This window comes from Malania oleifera, chromosome 4, assembly GCF_029873635.1.
Source record: "Malania oleifera isolate guangnan ecotype guangnan chromosome 4, ASM2987363v1, whole genome shotgun sequence".
In the NCBI taxonomy this organism is placed as follows: Eukaryota; Viridiplantae; Streptophyta; class Magnoliopsida; order Santalales; family Ximeniaceae; genus Malania; species Malania oleifera.
The window spans coordinates 87733595-87752111 of NC_080420.1; the positions used below are offsets into that span (position 1 = coordinate 87733595).

Here is an 18517-nt window from a genome sequence, read left to right on the forward strand (position 1 = left end):
AGGTTGAAAAGACTCGGGACCACGTAACACTAGTATTAGAACCATAATTCAACATTTTCCCCAAGATTTCAAGTACATAGTGCTGCCATTTGGAGCCCAATAAGTGAGAGAAAGACTGTTGGAAAAACAGTTTGAGTAAAACAGTTTGTTTAATAATTCTTTCCTGATTAATTGGGAAAATGTAATCAGTGATACAAATTTAAGTAAAAATAAAAAATATTAAATATCTAAAAAAAATCATATCCTTGTAATAAACTATTGGTTCTATTGACATTATATTATATAACTAAATTTGCTATGGTGAAAATGAATTACCCTCCCAACATGTATAGATAGATTCTATGAACAAGGATGAGAGAGCTCATGCATAATTGCCACAACGATCTAAAGCACTGCTCTCTTATCTGCATAAAGACACCTCCATTTGTTCCATTAGGTTGATCACCAAATTTACAAGGAAATGAAAGATAATTTTTTTTAAGGTCTTTAATTAAGAGCTGGAAATTTCGATTGAGACTTCTAAAAACTACAGTGAGAGATTCATCCCAATAATTTTAAACAAAAAATAAATAAAAATCCCATTTGGGCCTTCATGCAGCCATTTCAGGCTGGGATGAAATTTCCCACACTGCTATCACAAAAATCCAATAATTAATATTTAAAAAAAAAAAAAAAGGAACAAGAACAAGAACAAGAACTGAGCTAGAGAATCTGAGCTACAAGGCTGCCGATGTTATAAACAAAAGAAAACAAAAATTAAAAGGCACAAAGGTTTTGATTTTGGTTAGTAAGTCACTATGCTTTTGTTATTGATCAAGTCCTTATATGAAAAAAGACCAAAGTTGATCTTTTGTTTTTGTTCTGCTGTATCTTCTTGGCTGCTTTGTCTAGTCCAGTTTGTTTAATATATGAGCTCAATTCTTCCAAAAAGAAAAAAAAAAAAATTGAAGCCACCAAATAGCCCAATTAAAAAGTAATTTACTCATAACATCATAGTGAAGTTAAAGTATCCTAATGGAGAGTTAAAATTGTATCCCAATCTGCCAAACACTAATCTATTAAATCCCTTCCCACAAAAAAAAAAACCTGAAAAGCGTAACCATATAAACAAGAAGAAAACAAAGCCTTAAGTCTTACTAAATAGGATCGGCTATATAAATCATTTTCCATCAATTTATGCAATCATAGACCATTTCTTTTGACAAATTTAGGATTATTAAATCCTTATTCACTATATAATTTCAAGTTATTTTAGATCCATTTTTATCCCTTCTATTACCTCCCACAGTAACTAACTCGCTCTTCCTCACCGGCACACTATGTGTGCCTAAATTACAAGTATTCAAACCATGTGAGTAATCTCACAATTATCTTATCTTTTATAAGAGTTACACCTATAGGAGTTATACCTAAACATTCTTATCTTGACAATTTTTACATTTTGGAGAACATGTTGGAAAACACAATTGAAAATTATCATCTGAATTTGTTCCACCCTCTCAAGGAAAATTTCCATGTATTACGTTTCATCTACCCATTCATGTATACCAGCCTGCAAAAAAAAAAAATAAAAAAATAAAAAATAGAAAGAAAAGTTATTTTACGTGTTTGTTCAATTATCCTTAAAGAAAGAAGTATTAGGATGGGGGTCAACAAGTTCTAATTCATACAACTATAGAGATATACTATGACAAGCGAACATCACAAATATAAGCGAGTATCAGTATATTTTTAGTATGGTACAGATGAAGACCGAACTACGACAACAGTTTCAACATGTGTATGTGTCATGTTTTCACATGAGGAACTAAGTTAGAAAAAAAAAAAAATGGGAAATTTTTAAAACAAGGAAATCTAAAAAAAAAACAGAAAAACATCTTCTTGTGCTTTCAGCAACCCACCCACGATCTGAAAACTACAAGTTCATTGTTGTTCTACTTAGCTCAAAGTTTGTTCAACCAAAAGACTTAGAAAAATGCATGCCATGCACCGTTCAACGTTCATTCCCCTAAAACATTGATGTTTCCATGACAAAATAGTAGATGATCTACTTCTGTAATATCCAGGTCAAATGGTCAATATTGCTAAGTTTTCCAATATCAGAGAAACTCTTAATTTTCAGTATAAGCACTCCAAGCTCAATGCAAATGAGAATGGCAAAAGGGGTTCCTCATGTTTGAGGCCCTCCCCCCTTTGAAAAAAGCAAAAGCCCTCCTAAACTAGCAATTAATTAATAGCACTAAAGATTTTCTTGCTCTAACACAAGCCATTGCCCAATGTCAGGATTCATTGAAATGTGAAAAACCATCTAATAAAAAAATATCTCACACAAACAAGCAAAACAAAAACAAATGCACAGTGCATGTCATAAGTTTTTCACATTTTTTAACTTTTAAGATCCCTCCTAGGAGAAATACCAAGGATTGCTTTCACTAATTCATGGAATAGCACACGACCAGGGGTTGTTTTCCCTTGGAAAAAAGCCTCTTGAGCTTCATCCAACAGGGATTGCTTTCAACAGTAACTCCCCTACTAAATTCTAGGTAGAAGTAAGCAGGCCAGGGGAAGGAGAAGAGAAGAAAGGATAAGAAAAGAAGATTTGAGAATAGCAGAGCAGAACTTTAATGAAAAAAGTAGCAAAATTTCCAAATAATCAGCAGAAAAAATCTATGGAGGTCCCTGCATTTTGTCTTCTGTGAGATAATTTTGAAAATTTATTGTGCAATAAAGTTGGGGTGCTGCAGTTGTTGTCTGTGACTGTTGCATTGCGTAGCTGTGGCTATGTTACCTAGAACATGGAATGTTCTAGTTCGTGGAATGGGGACGGGATCAACGTATGGCACACAATATAAAATGTGGAACAGCAGGGGTACTCAAACAGAAGTATTGGTGAAAAGAGTGTAATGGACTCATATATTTTGAAGAGGTTCTTTTTAAAATAGATTAATAATGTCAAAAATAGAATTAAAATGTGATGAATTTTAACTAATAAAAAGCTAAAACTTTGGATCGTTAGATTTAGCGCTCTGGAACAAAAATGTTCCACATTTTGGAACATTCGTGCCAATACGTGGTTCACCAGGGCATCAGCATTTTTTAGGTAACTATGAGTTGTGGTACGCGCAACAAATAATATGTTAGTGACCATGACACCATGACAACTTCGATTGTGCATGGGGACTTAACCATGGGACCAAGTGCATCTATTGTGGTCGTACACGTCAGACATAATTCTAATTGGAATCTTCAAGACTTAACTGCAGCATTTGCTAATCTTGAAGGTGTTAATAAGCAGGTTGCCTTTGGTTCCCCTAGCTTCTGTTGGGACTCTTCCAATAACCAAGTTACTATTTCGAGAGAAAAGTATTCTAGACTACTTATTCATTTCCTTTTGGAGAAAATAAAAAGAAAAATGAGGATCATTGAGATGCCCCCACTTAAATAGTATTGATTTGAAAAGGAATATAGTATAACATAAACAGAAACTGCTGGAGCAAGCTCCTTGCTGAATTGCATATGAGCAGGTTCAGCCTTCAGTTTTCTGAATTCCCTTTCTGAATCACATACCTGGGTAACTTGACTTTGAATGTTTCTATAGAAAACACCAAGGCATTGACCTCTATTGCCTTGTGCTAGGGTAAGATCTAATAAGCTCCTCTCATTCTCTCCGGACAGCCCAAAGCCATAACCTCAAATGGTTTGTGCTGAGTAACGGGGGAAGGAATATGAGGATGTAGTCCTCCTGCATCTTCAATTCTAATTTTAAAATTAATACCCAAGTAGCCCCGAGCAAGAGATTATCAGTTAAGATCTATGGCAGTGTAAGCCTTGGTAAACTGAGTGACAAGACAAGCAGATTTACTATGCCCAGTTGAATACCAGAATCTGTTGGCATTCAGCTGAACAATTACCATTTTGATAAAGCCAAGGGTGATTTCTTGTCTAAGTTTTTTACCTTCACTTCCTAAAATTGTTAGGGAGGCACTGAATTTTAGAAACTAAATAAAATTTCAGTAAAGAAAAACTGAAAACAAATTATCTTTGATTTACTTTGTGAGTAAATAGGCTCAATCTGTGTAAAATACATCCAGCCCTGAATCTGCAAATAAAATTAAATTCCACAACAGGAACATAAACTTTTTTTTAACCTGTGGAGATTTAGAATCATGAAAATGGCAAATCCTTTTTCTTGGTCAACATTGAATACAAAATATGTCGTCTAATTTTTAGCTTTACTAATCAGAAATAGAAACCATGAAACAAAATGATATACTTCCCTGGGTTGATAATAAACAATCTCATAATTCAAGAAATCATGGAGAGGTTGCAGCAATGTGGTTAAAGACAAGGTCAACTGAGGAAACAAAGCCTGAAGAAAGGGAATTTTCCTGACACCAATACATGCAAATTACTATATTTGAGATGGGTGCGATATCTCCATATTATTCATTCTCATGTATACCAGATATGATTTCTACATAAGCAGAGCTTCAATTCTCTGAGTTTATGACTAGTTCAAAGAAAACCTCTATTTGTTCAGTCAATAATAATGATAAAATAAAGTGGCAAAATGTTTACACCAAAAGAAAGCAAATGCAATGATGATATAGCAGTCTACTACAACAGATCAATTTATCAATGAAAAAGTACAGTTTAGAAAAGTGTATAGTGATAGAAGTACCCATCAACAAGAGACTTGTGCCCATCCACGCTCCTTCATCTTTTGAATATAACAAAAACAAACAAGGAAATCTTCTTCAGTAATTATGAGCTTTTCCTCCTCAAAACACTGGAAACTGTCATTAGCTCGAACTATAGCCCTGAAAAGTGCTTCTTGAATAAGGGATTCCAATTCAGCGCCACTCCAATTTTCAATCAGTGAAGCAGAAGTTGGATTAAAGAAGCATGTAACTGATGTAATCAAGAAAATACAAGTAGGAATAAAAGCAAACATAGTAGTAAAAATAAATATAAAATTAAAATAAATCAAATAAATCTCAGATTTTTTTTTTATCTCTTACCGAGTTGCTTGAAATCAAAATCCGGTTGAAGGAATCCTTTTTTCTGGATATCGCTTGAATGCACCTTTAGAATTTGTTCCCTTCCTTGTTCATTGGGAATGGAAATCTTTAGATTGAGTTCGAGCCGACCGGCATGTAACTGATGTAATCAAGAAAATACAAGTAGGAATAAAAACAAACATAGTAGTAAAAACAAATATGCAATTAAAATAAATCAAACAAATCTCATATTTTTTTCGATCTCTTACCAAGTTGTTTGAAATCAAAATCCAGTTGAAGGAATCCTTCTTTCTAGATATTGCTTGAATGCACCTTTAGAATTTGTTCCCTACCTTGTTCATTGGGAATGGAAATCTCTAGATTGAGTTCAAGCCGACCGGGCCTATAAGAAATGCATGGTGCCAAAAAAAATTCATAATTCATGAATAATGTTGGTATGGAAAGAACTAATTAATTCAAACATATTTCACCTCAATAATATTTTGTCAATTATATCCTGTTGATTTGTAGTTCCGATAAGAAAAATATTATTCAAATAGTCAAATCCATCAATCTACAAAAAACAAAGAACAAATGTTTTTAAACAAAAAAATTTACAAAAACATACAATAAAATATAGACTTATCCATACTAACTAGGGATAAAAACTGATTTAGAACCCTGTGATTACCATCCTCTACATATAGTCCTCTTTTCTACATAGAGTAACATTATTAAAATTAGATTAGCAGAGAAGAAATTAGCTAGCAAAAAGACATTCAATTTTTTTCCCATTAAAAACAAAACATACTCTTGCCACCGAATCAATTTCATCGACGATACTTATATGCAGCAGACTCGTATTTCCTAAAAATAAAAAGTATAATATAGTTCATTATTTCAGTTTGTCTGAAAAATACATGCAAATGCCTATATATTTCAGCATATACAATTAGGCGGCATACCATATTTTTTTGTGGTCATCAAGAGTAGACTCGAATAATTTCCTCATTTTTTCCTCCGAATCTCCTATGTACTTGGCATGAACTTCAACGCCCCTTACAACCCATGGACCTCTAGCATTCACCCCACAATTACCACGACGAGCTTCCATTAGAGTAAGAAGAACTTGTGCTCCTTTGAATTTGATGGAAAATTTCTCATCAACATGCACAACTTTCTTGGAAAATGTTTTCTTGAATGCCATTTGAAGTAGTGGAGCTTTAACATCCATAACCTAGACACAATATATATATAGGCTTTGAGGAGAATCTTTCAATATAATGTAATACGTATAGCATGGATGCAGATATACCCTTGTGTCTTGAGGCATTTCAACCTCTAAAGTCATTTTAGAAATGCTGAAATTAGGTGGGGAGACAAACTGAAAACAGAATTTAATTTTTGTATTTCTTGAATGAATTTGTATAGCCCAATTTACAATATATAATACAATCGGACGTTCTAACTATGGAAACAATCTCCTAACAGAATCACCCTCAACAACATACAATCTTCTATATTTACACACTTTCCTAATTTACTCAAGATACATGAAGATACTCGGGATTTCTACACACTCCCCCTCAAGTTGGATCATAGATATTAATCATATCCAACTTGCCAATGAAGTCATCAAAGTTCTGTCAAGCTAACCCTTTAGTAAAGATGTCTGCAATTTGTTCCTTGGTAGGTACATAAGTCACATAGATGGTTCCTTCTTCAACCTTCTCTTTGATAAAATGTCGGTCCACCTCTACATGCTTAGTCCTGTCATGTTAAACTGGATTAAAAGAGATACTATTAGCTGCTTTGTTGTCACAATAGAGTTTGATAAGGAATTTCACTGGGATTTGTAATTCTTCCAAGAGTTTTCGTAACCACAGTCCTTCAAATATCTCTTGTGCAACTGCCCTAAATTCAGCTTCAACACTGCTTCGAGCCACTACATTCTGTTTCTTGCTCCTCCAAGTTACCAAATTTCCCCATACAAAAATGCAATATCCGGTGGTAGACCTTCTATTTTCCATTGATCCTACCCAATCCGCATCTATGAAGATTTCTACTTCCCTACTTTCACATTTCTTGAAGAAGAAGCCCTTTACTCAGAGAACCCTTGAGGTACCTGAGGATCTTATACACAGCATCTAGGTGAGTCTTTTTCGGTGAATGCATGTGTTGACTTACCACACTTACCGCAAATGCAATGTCGGTCCTAGTATGCGATAGGTAAATTAGTTTACCAACCAATCTTTGTTACCTTTTCTTTTCAACTGTTATTCCACAGTCTTCAACCCTTTTTATGGCTTCAATCGGGGTTTCACTAGGTTTGTATCCAAGCATGCCAATTTCGATTAGGAGATCAAGAATATACTTTTGCTGAGAGACACTAATACCCTTCTTTGATCTAGCAACTTCCATTTCCAAGAAATATCACATTTGTCCTAGGTCTTTAACTTCAAATTCAACAGCTAGGACTTTCTTTAATCTTTCCATCTCCACTGTATCCTCTCCAGTTAGGATTATATCATCAACATACACTATCAGGATTGTTTTCTTAACACTTTTAGACTATTAGAAGAACATAGTGTGATCTGATTGCCCTTGTCGATATCCCTGATTCTTTATCACTTTCGCAAATTTGTCAAACCATGCTCTAGGAGATTGCTTGAGTTCATACAAGGACTTTTTGAGTTTACATACTCTGTTTTCTTCACCTCTCTTACTGAAACCTGGTGGTATAGTCATGTAAACTTCTTCTAACTCGTCATTTAGAAAAGCATTCTTAATGTCGAGTTGTTGTAATGGCCAATCTAAGTTAGCTGCCAAGAACAGGAGGACACGAACTGTGTTCAAAAGTGGCAAAAAAAAGAACTCAACTCTGCATTCGATTAATGAGATGTGTAGCTGTTAAAATGACACCCCAAAAATAGTTCTTCATGTTTGTAGTGAACATCAATGCCCGAGCTACTTCAAGTATATGTTTGTTTTTATGTTTAGCAACCCCATTTTGTTGAGGGGTATCCACACATGAACTTTGATGTACAATTCCATTTTCTTGAAGATAATGTCCCAAGATAGTGTTGAAATATTCCGTACCATTATCAGTACGTAAAATTTGGATGTGAATGTGGAATTGTGTTTGAATCATCGAGTGGAAATTGGCGAAAATAGAACGAACTTCAATTTTATCTTTCAACAAGTAAACCCAATAAATACAAGTATGATCATCAATAAAAGTAACAAACCATTTCGTATGAGTGCGATTAAGAGAGCATGAAAGCCCCCATAAATCACTGTGAATCATAGTAAATGGGCGGGATGGTTTGTATGTAGACTTTAGGAAGGAATTACGCTGGTGTTTTGCAAGCTCACAAATTTCACACTGAAAATTAGAAGACGTTTTATTAGAACAAATGGAAGGAAATAAACATCTTAAATGTTGAAAATTTGGATGACCCGTCCTAAAAATGCCATAACAAAATTTCATTACCTCTAGAAATAGATGTAGAACACAAATTACAGTATTACATTGTTCACTCGTATTTGCCTCCTCAAAGTAGTAGAGTCCCTCACATGCCTTAGCACTGCCAATCATCTTCCCCCGATGATAGGACCTAGAAAACACAGTGAGATGAAACAAATTTAGCAAAGCAATTGAAATCTTTTGTCAACTGGCTAACGAATAACAAATTGCAAGACAACTTAGGAACATGTAAGACGGATTTTAAAGTTATAGAATCAGATATTTGAATACTTCCTTTGGCTACAACAGATAGGAGAGATTCATCTGCAATTTTAACTCTCAAATTTCCAGCACACGGTGAATAAGATGAGAACAAATGATAAGAATCAATCATATGATCAAAGGCACCCGAGTCAATTATCCATGGTGATTTATAATGGGATGCAGTGTTTAGGGTTGATAGAAAATTACCACGGTGGGCTAAAGAACCAATGGAAGACTAACCCGATGTTTGAATGGAGGAGAACATTTTATATAGTTGGTCTAACTGCCCTGAACTGAATACGCCACTGGGAGTGGTATTGTTATTTTTCTCGCCTTGTGACTTTTCAGCTGAATTATCAATAGTTGCCTGATAGCCACGATTTTTTTGATTTTGCCTCGACTTCCAATCTGCAGGCTTTCCATGAATTTCCTAGCAAATATCTTTTGAATGGCCTGGCTTGCAACAATGCTCGCACCATAATCTCCCTTTATGTGGCTTTTGCCCAAATCCCGTAGGTCCTTTTGAAATTTAGGGCCAAAACTTCAGGCCCATTTGGCTTCGGGTTTAGGGCTAATTTTTAGGCCCAATATGGCCCATAGGTGTCTTCAGCATCACTTTCCATCTGCTCTCCTCACGCCTCACCTCAGCGAATACTTCTCGGGTCGATGGAAGGGGTCATCGGCCAAGTATCCTTCCTCGCACATCATCTAGTTCACAGTTGAGGCCAGCCAAGAACTCGAAGACCCTTTCGTTCTCGAGTCGTTTCTTATAGCGAGTGCTGTCGCCGAAGCACTCTCACTCCTCCTCGATGCTCAGGTCGAGCTCCTGCCAGAGGTGTGTCATCTCCATGAAGTACTCGGTTACATCTCTCTCACCTTGCCTCATCTGCCACAATCGAGTCTTTATCTCGAAGATCTGAGATTAACTCTCGACATTGGAGTACGTCTCATGAACAGCGTCCGGAACGTCTTTCGCCGTTGGTAAGAACAGATAGATCTTTCCGATTGAAGGCTTCATCGAGTTTATGAGCCAAGCAGTTACCATGGAATTTTCGGACTTCCATTTTTGCAGGGCTACAACATCGGTTGAGGCAGGCTTCTTCCTCTCGCCAGTAAGATAACCTAACCTCCCGTTGCCTTCAATCACAAGTTTGATGGACTGAGCCCACTCATGAAAATTTTTTCTGTTCAATTTCTCCACCGAGAATGGAAAGGTTGAGTTGTCTAACCCATTCGAAACCACGATGGATGTGGCTTCAGAGTCGCCGTCAAGATTTTCAGAGGAACTCGACCCTCTGCTGTTGACGGTGCCGTTGGCCATTGTTAGCTAAGGTTTAGAAACTCTAGCTTTGATACCATGAAAACATAATATAATTTATGTATTTCTTGAATGAATTTGTACAGCCCAATTTACAATATATAATACAATCGTAAGTTCTAACTATGGAAAAAATCTCCTAACAGAATCACCCTCAACAATATACAATCTTCTGTATTTACACACCTTCCTAATTTACTCAAGATACATGAAGATACTTGAGATTTCTACACAAACCTAAAAAAGTCATGCACATGGCCCGCAATTAATTTGGAACCTTTAATTAATTAAAAACTAAAATGGAAAAAAAATTGTTGGGAAACTGACACTTGCACTGTTACCAACATATCCAAACATGTCTCTACCAACTTGATTTGCTTTTCGTTAAGAGCAATTTGCCCTTGTTTGTATTTGATGTGTTCAACTGTGGGTGGCTGGTGTGTGTGTTCGTATTAAATGTGGACATGTTTGTATGCTTTTGATTCACGACTCATTCCAAAAATAAGTTGAACTCTTAACATGGGAGCTAAAGGTCTTAGGGGAAAATTCTTCAAAAGCTTTAATAGCCATTAATTTCAAAAGTTTTTTTTCTTTCCAAACTTCTGCGATAAAATCAAGCAACCTTCTAATCTAAATAAAAGTTTAAAATATCCAAGGTAGGTTTGTAAGAAAGTTATCATCTCAAATACATGCTGAAAACAACATTCTCAGTACAAGTATTTTATGCACTTCATGTCATTTTCATTAACCTCGTCTGAAAATCATCATCAATGTATTTCATCTTCTTCTCCACCAATTTATATGGGTTTTTAAATAGTATAGGAAAAAGAACCAAAGTACAAAGATCTATAAATGAAACAAGCAAACAATAAACAAAACAAGGTGCCTTTAGGTACATCATTGGCAGCAATTTTATTAAAACATAACAAAATTAAAAAAACAAAAAACAAACAAACAAGATTTTTTTGCACATTTTAACAAATCTGAGATCAATAAATTTCCGAGGAGGCACAACGATAGTCATCGTGATAGGCGTGGCTGGTTAAATTTGAACCTTGAACAAGTTAAGTTGGGCTCGTTACAACAAAGCATCCCAAGGCTGAAGAGTTGCTAACCCTCCATAAATAAAATGGGAGAATCCCTTTGATATGGCTAAAGGATATATTCTTGCAATATACTGTATTTACATAACAGGAAGGGAACTCCCCTTTGGTAATACAAACAATTTCAGTCATGCTATTGTGAAAAGTTCACACACACACATGTACAAATCCACAACAACTACAGCAACAACAAAAGCAGCAGCTAGCAGCGCCAGCAATAAAACAACAACAGCATGATCCGAGCGTTAAACGTGTGTTTGTGTGTGAAATAGTTACTGTGCACGCACGCACGCAGCAGCACTGGTGAGGATATGAAATATTGAAACTGAGAATTCCTTCAATAATAACCAGGAGTGGTACTGATTTTTTCCCATATTCCATAATTTCATCGTAGCAGAATTATCCTCGCCTACTCAAATCAGATTTAAGCTCATGCTCTGGTTTGGTGTTTGTGGAGAAACCGCCATGCTAAGAGGAGGAGGAGAAGAAGATGACATGGTCAAGTTGATAGGGGGACGGACGAACGGTACTGAGGACTGGATGATGAAGTTTGTAACAAAGCTGACATGGCCGGCGGAGGAGACTGAGGAGAAAAAAAAAAAAAAAAAAGAACTTACCCACTGCTGCGTCGAGGGCGAGAAGATTGAAAGCCTCCACCGGCTCTACAGATCCACAACAAAAATTAGCTTTATTAGATAGGTCAACATCAACAAAAATTAACGTGAGAGCGAGAGAGCAGAGAAGGCAGAGAGAGATCGAAGCTGACATTCGTTTCGTTTCGACCCAAAAAATAAAGGAAAGAAAAGAGAAATCGAGGCTGAGAAAGAGAAAGCGTTGAAAGATTTGGATCAGATCTAGAGATCGAAGCTTAAACCTCACATTTCCTATTCCTCCCATACCAACTTGATGCCGACGATTGAGAGGAACGCTTCGATGAACTCTAGCCAGCTCGATCGATCTGCAAATCCACAAGAAGAAGAAAAAAATAGCTATTGTTCTAAATTATAAAATTTGATGTATAGATTCAATATCTTACCGTCAGAGAGAGAGAGAGAGAGAGAGAGGGCGCGTTGAAAGAGACTAATAGAGAGGAGAGAGTAGGGAGTGAGAAAGCAGAGAGCCCAGCGTCCGAGAAATTACTTGTGTAATGAAATGCGCATGCACTGATGCCACTATACGTGAGTGTTTCCCCAATTTAACTTTTTTTTTTAAATATATATTGAATAATATTCGTATTTCCAAAATAACTCTAACGTAATCTTGTTACTCCAAGTAAGGAAATTTACTATGGATGAAGGATACTGCTGTAAACGCGTAACAAATCTCGCTAGTTCATTCAACAAGATTTGTTTGGGAACACTAATCGCTCAACCATTCGACGCTGGATGCGTGGCAAATTTCGTTGGTTCATCCCTTACAGAGTCCTTTCTCCTTCCATTTTGTTTGCGAATAGAGAGTAGGTCCTCCTATGCAAGCTTTGCAGAGAGACGGGGAGGAGCAAAGCAGGTTACCGTTGCTAAGGCAGAGGCCGGACGTGTTGCAGGTTGAAGGTGACTGTTGCTCGTCGAGAAGCTGCCTAACCGTTGAGGAGTAGCTATATAAACTCGAGGAGACGGGGTAAGACACAAATCCACCATTCGCTTTGTTCATAAATTTGAAATTAATTTTTTTGATCGAAGAGTTTGTTTGATTGATAAAAGAGTTTAGTGTGCGTTGTGACATCCCGGACCCTTGCCCAGAGAACAGCTCTTTAGTATAAATGGGTTGCGTCTGCGAACTAGGAAAAAATGGATGTGTGATTTTGAAAAAGTATTTTTAGTGGAAAACAAGGTGTGATTGAGTCGCCACTAATCTTTTGAAATGCGGTTATAATACTTGATCGCTACCCCATTAGGGGTAGAATCGGTTTACGTCACCAGAGTCGAGCTCGAGAGTACGGTTACACGAGGGGAAAGTATTAGCACCCCCTACGCGCCTGTCCTTACGAACGATACTAGATTAATCAAAAATTATCCTTAAAATAAATCTAATAAGGCTGTCAAAACTACTCCCTTCCAAAAACCAAAAATGAAAATACTTTATAGGTATTCCCTCAAAATCGGGGCAATCCAATACTCCGAAGAGTCTATGCCCTTTGTTGCAATCATTGGAATGGAAAATCAAGAAAATAAGGTACAAAATACACTCTCGGGGTTTTTGAAATATGTAGGCTTTTTAAGTATGAAAATACTATTCCAGGAGGTTTTTGCAGTTCGTCCAGGATGAGAAAGATTTTATGTGCCTAAAAAAATATTTTTTGTGATTTTTCCTAAGTGTGAAAACATTTTTTGTGATTTTTTTTGTGATTTTTCCTGAACTTCGAAATAGCACAAAATAAGACTTCTAGTTCTTCTAAATTCTCTTCCTCTATCACTCCGAATGTGAATAATTGACATTCCCTTTTCATTTTGAATTTTTCCACAAAAATGGATGAAGGCATTGCAAGTATCACTTTTGTTTGCAAGAAAGATTACCCATGAGAATCTAGAGCAATCATCAACTATTACAAAAGTATACAGTTTTCTATTAATACTTGCAATATCATTTGGTCTGAACAAATCAAGATAGATCAATTCTAAAGGTCTTGAAGTGGATATCATTTTCTTGGTTTTGAAAGATGATTTAACTTGTTTTCCATATTGACATGCATCACATACTTTGTCTTTTACATAATTATCTTTCGGTAGACCATTTACTAGTTCCTTAGATGATAGCATATGCAGTAAATCCATGCTAGCATGGCTTAGTCTTCTATGTCATAACCAACAATTTTCATTAGTTGCAACCAAACATCTAACGTCACAAGTTTTAATGTCATCAAACTCAATTGTGTAGATGTTGGATTCACGTTTTTCTACCAGTATGGTATTTCCATTTAAATCATTTATCAAACATTGGGTGGATTGGAATGTAATATTTAACCCTTTATCACACAACTGACTAATACTTAATAGGTTATGTTTAAGTGTATCTACAAGAGCAACATTTTCAATAGTCAAGGATGAATTACCTATGTTACCTTTACCGATGATTCTTCCTTTAGCATTGTCTCCAAATGTGACAAATCCTTCTTTCTTGTAGGTAAGTGAGAGGAATTTGCTTGCATCTCCCATCATGTGTCTTGAGCAGTCACTATCAAGGAACCATTTATTTCTTGTGGAGTTGGTCTTTAGGCATACCTGCACACAGCATTAAGTGATTTGTTTTGGTACCCATATTGTCTTGGGTCCGATGGGGTTAGTATTTTTAATCACTCATTTGTATTTCATGCTTTTTCCTCTATTTCCCCTGAAGGGGCAAGTAAAGCGTACATGATCCTTTCTTTCACAATATAAGCAAACTTTATTGGCATGTAAGGAGTTTGGTTTAGGTACAGGGATTTTCTTTGACAAAAAGCTTCTTTTAGCACAAAGATTTACAAAATCGATTGATTCGAATGACGATAAGTCATACCTTAATCCTTCTTTGAAAATTCAAAATCTTTGGACTCCAAGTAGCTTATCAAAATTCTCTTTACCATTTGTAATTTTGTAAATTGTATTATTTTGATCTTATCTTCAACCTTCTTTTTCAATTTTGAATTTTCTTGAAGAATTCCCATAATCTGTTTTTTCGAACTTCCAACTTCTTTTTGAGACGACTACTTGTAATTTTTACACTCCTTGATAAGTTTTTCGTTTTCAAAACTGAGAGATGCATTTTCCTCTTTTAAAGTGTCACTTGAGCAGATTTGTTTTTGCTTACATCTTGCATGAGTTTCTTCTAAAATTTCTTTTTCTTTTTGGCAGCTATCAATTCAATGTAAAGCTTCCTACAGTTTTCTTCTAATTCTTCATATGATGGAAGGAATTCGTCGTCAGAATTTACCTCATTTTGTCTGTTCGCCATTAAGCAGAAGTTGGCAAGTTCTTCTTCGATTTCTTCATCGGTTGAGGTTCCATCTAGCTCATCCCATCTGGTTGCGTTCATGGCTTTGAACTTATTTTTGTCTCCTTGCTGATTGTTACCTTTGTTTTTGAAGAAAGGGCAGTCAGCCATGCGGTGCCCAATTTTTTTTGCAGTTGTAGCACCTTATGTTTTATTCTCCTTTCTCCCTTTGTTTGCCACCTCGTTTATTCATCAAAAAATTTTTGAATCTTCTTGTAAGGAGAGCAACTTCATCATCGTTGTCATTTTCTTCTTCCTCCACGAGCTCATTTTGTTTTCCCACTTTTAGGGCAATTCTGGTTGCCTTCTTTGGTGCCTCGGCTTCTGCGGTAGCATTTTTCTTCTTGATTTCATAGATCATGAGTGACCCAATTAGCTCATCAAGAGTGACCTTTGATAGGTCCTTTGCCTCCTCAATTGCCGTGGACTTTGCGTGCCAAGATTCCGGTAGAGATCGAAAGACTTTCTGCATATTATCTTCCATAGAGTATTCTCTACCAAGGGCTTTTAGTCCATTTGTAATATGTGTAAAGCGAGTAAACTTAGTAGTAATTGACTCACCCTCTTCCATTTTAAACATTTTGTATTCTTTAACTAACATATAAATTTTATATTTCTTTACCTGGGTTGTTCCTTCATACGTTACCTAAAGCTTTTCCCACATCTCCTTTGCCGTGTTGCAGATTCGGTTGTATTCCTCATCGTTTACAGCACAATAAAGGAAGTTTTTAGTCTTGAAATTTAGTTGTGCTAGCTTTACATCAGCCTCAGGAAGTTTCCCAATCAGTATGTCATCACCTTCCTCATTCTTGAAAACGTAGTCTCCTTCGGTGATGACATTCCACATTCGGTAGTCATAAGCTTGGATGAAGATTGACATTCAATCTTTCCATGCTGGATAGTTAATTCTGCAGAACTTGGGAGGACGATCTACATATTGACCTTGGGCAAACATATCCGCCATTATAATCTTTGCGCTTGGAAGTTACTCCGAATGTCTAGCGAATAACGCTCTGATACCATTTGTTGGCCCAGATATGCGTCTAGGGGGGGTGAATAGACGTCTTTCACGAATATGCAACTTTTTCTACAATCACAAAGATTTCTTGACAAGAATAAGAGTATTATATCACATTATATATATAAAGCCAATGACAATAACCGAGTGTTATAATTTGTGTATTCCCAAGAGGGGGGGTGAATTGGAATTTTAAACTTTTATCTCTTAGGTTAAATGAGATAGCCGTATAATACAACCTAGAGTCTTTTTATGCAGTTCCAAATGCGCAAATAATATAATATGGGAAAATTTAAATCATGCGCATCATTCACACCATAACATACATGTGCCGTAAATATAAAGTGCAGAAATATAAACAAGGCACACGATATGTTATCGGGGTTCGGTCAACTGTGCCTACGTCCCCGCCTCTAGCTCGCAAGTCAGAGGATTCCACTAATAGCTCACTTAAGGGTGGAGTGGCACCGTTTACAACCAGGTCAAATTAACACAGGGCTGACCTCAACCTTAACTAGGTCAATTAGCGGGGCTGACCTCAACCTACACGCCTTAATAGGACGACATACCTAACTTTCCTAACTGGGTTTAAGCCAATCCGGGACTATTCCAGAGCTAGTCTCCCTCTTCAGGCCCGTGCCTGGAAACACAACAGTATTTGAAATACAATGAAAATGCTTTCAAGTAAAGCAGATATGCACCCAGTTACGCGCAATCACATACACCACAAATGATATAATAAGTAAGCTCAATGTGGTCTTAAGATGTCTACTCTCAAATAGATTTACTATCGATGTAATTCGTGAATGAGAGTGCAAACCTATATGATTTTTGTATCACTAGATATTCAATATAAATGCTCAAGCAAAGATATTAGCCACACTTCATATATTTCAATCAACAAGTTTTCTCAATACATATATGTATATGAAGCTCTAGCATTGTATAAGTTTGGTTTGCAAAAAGAGTTTAATCTTTGTATTCAACTATAGATATAAATCAATGAATATTGCAACAAAGATTTTGCTCACAAAAAAATATTTTAAAGATTTATCAAGACAAAGCACACTAGATATTTGAAAGTATTTTGAGATGGTTTTTGCAATCCACACCGAATACAAACTTCACAAGGTGTTGTAATGAATGTGCAATACTTGGAAGTTTAATATAAGTCTTCTTAGGAGAGACTTATTAACAAAGTCCCCTAAGAATACTTGGGTTAGCTCTCAATTAAAATCATCAAAAATAATTACCACACATGGGAGAGCAACCCTAGAAGGCAACAACACTTAAATCACACTTACAAAAATGTTTGAGTAGAAGATTTGGTAAGAATAAGTGTTAGAGGTGAGTATTATAAGCTTTGAGATTTTTAGAGAATTTCTCCTAATCAAAGATTGCTAATCCCCTGTTAATTTTCCCAAATAAACTCATATATATAAACATGGGAGAAAATATGACCGTTGGGGACCTATTGGGTATTCTTAGGAAAGTTTAATGATGTTTAAAGCATTTTAATCCTATTTAAAATTATTAACCGCGGTAAAAAAATAGGAGCAACTCGAGAGGTCCGGTCGACCAGAAATGTTTCGGTCGACCAGGACTCAAGTGGTACGGTCGACCAGGGGTATTTTGAATTGAGTGGTCGGTCGACCGGGGGAGGGCGATTTTCCAAATCTCCAAGTTTTGGTCGACTAGGATATTCTAAACTACCTGGTTCGGTCGACCAGACCGCTGGGAATTCTCTCGAGGACCCTCAGGTCGACTAGGTAGTTGGAGTACAAAAGTGGTCGGTCGACCAGGAGGTCAAAATGTTGACTCCCAGGAGGTTCGGTTGACCGGGGTTAAACGAACTGTAAGGGCTCAGTCGACCGGGAGGTCAAAATGTTGACTCCCAGGTGGTTCGGTTAATCGGGGTCAAATGAACTGTAAGGGCTCGGTCGATCGAGAGGTCAAAATGTTGACTCCCAAGTGGTTCGGTCGACCGGGATCAAATGAACTGTAAGGGCTTGGTTGACCGGATCGTGGTCAACATGTTGACTCGGACCGATTTCGGTCGACTAGGAGGAAATAACCTGTGTGGGTCGGTCGACCGAAAGTACAAGACTTGTACATTTTTGTCTTTTTTCAAGCATATAATTACCTAAGTCAAATATTCAAACATATGTATGCATGAGTGAGTGTCCTAGGGTCATTTGTGTCCAAAATTAAGACACCGAAAAAGTCCGGTGTCGGTCGACCGAAGGGTACACCCTAAGGTCATGCTAAGGTCATTTTGCATTATGATTTGGTTTGAGCTTACAAGATAAATCATGCATGTGATGTGTGTGCTTATTACAAATCGAATACCCTAATTACTATTACAAACCTTTCCGACTTAAA

The 18517-nt window shown here is 36.5% G+C and overlaps 1 protein-coding gene across 39 annotated transcripts; it reads right to left on the bottom strand.

Annotated features, from left to right (window-relative positions):
- Positions 1-1192: 1192 nt before the first annotated feature.
- On the bottom strand, positions 1193-12321 carry LOC131154511 (uncharacterized). Of its 39 annotated transcripts, XR_009136486.1 has the most exons (12): positions 12188-12321; positions 12031-12109; positions 11769-11813; positions 8494-8617; positions 5966-6237; positions 5812-5867; positions 5657-5716; positions 5492-5574; positions 5270-5403; positions 5022-5160; positions 4682-4911; positions 1193-1552 (listed from the first exon to the last, which is right to left on the bottom strand). XR_009136486.1 is itself a non-coding variant. In XM_058107321.1 (7 exons), exons 2-6 carry the CDS (start codon positions 12046-12048, stop codon positions 5313-5315), a joined length of 366 nt encoding a protein of 121 aa, XP_057963304.1. In that variant the 5' UTR covers positions 12049-12109; positions 12188-12321; the 3' UTR covers positions 4405-5160; positions 5270-5312. The 39 variants fall into 39 exon arrangements, 1 of the variants encoding a protein (XP_057963304.1); XR_009136480.1 differs by having other exon boundaries at positions 5657-5867; XR_009136482.1 differs by lacking the exons at positions 5657-5716; positions 8494-8617 and having other exon boundaries at positions 4682-4820.
- Positions 12322-18517: the final 6196 nt, after the last annotated feature.

Coding starts and splice junctions, on each gene's coding strand:
- LOC131154511 (XM_058107321.1), bottom strand. CDS start 12,048: ATGGGAGGAATAGGAAATGTGAG. Junction 8,618..11,768: donor CGCCCTCGACGCAGCAGTGG/GTAAGTTCTTTT, acceptor TGTGTTTTCTAG/GTCCTATCATCGGGGGAAGA. Junction 5,575..8,493: donor TTCTACATCTATTTCTAGAG/GTAATGAAATTT, acceptor TGTTTTTTGTAG/ATTGATGGATTTGACTATTT.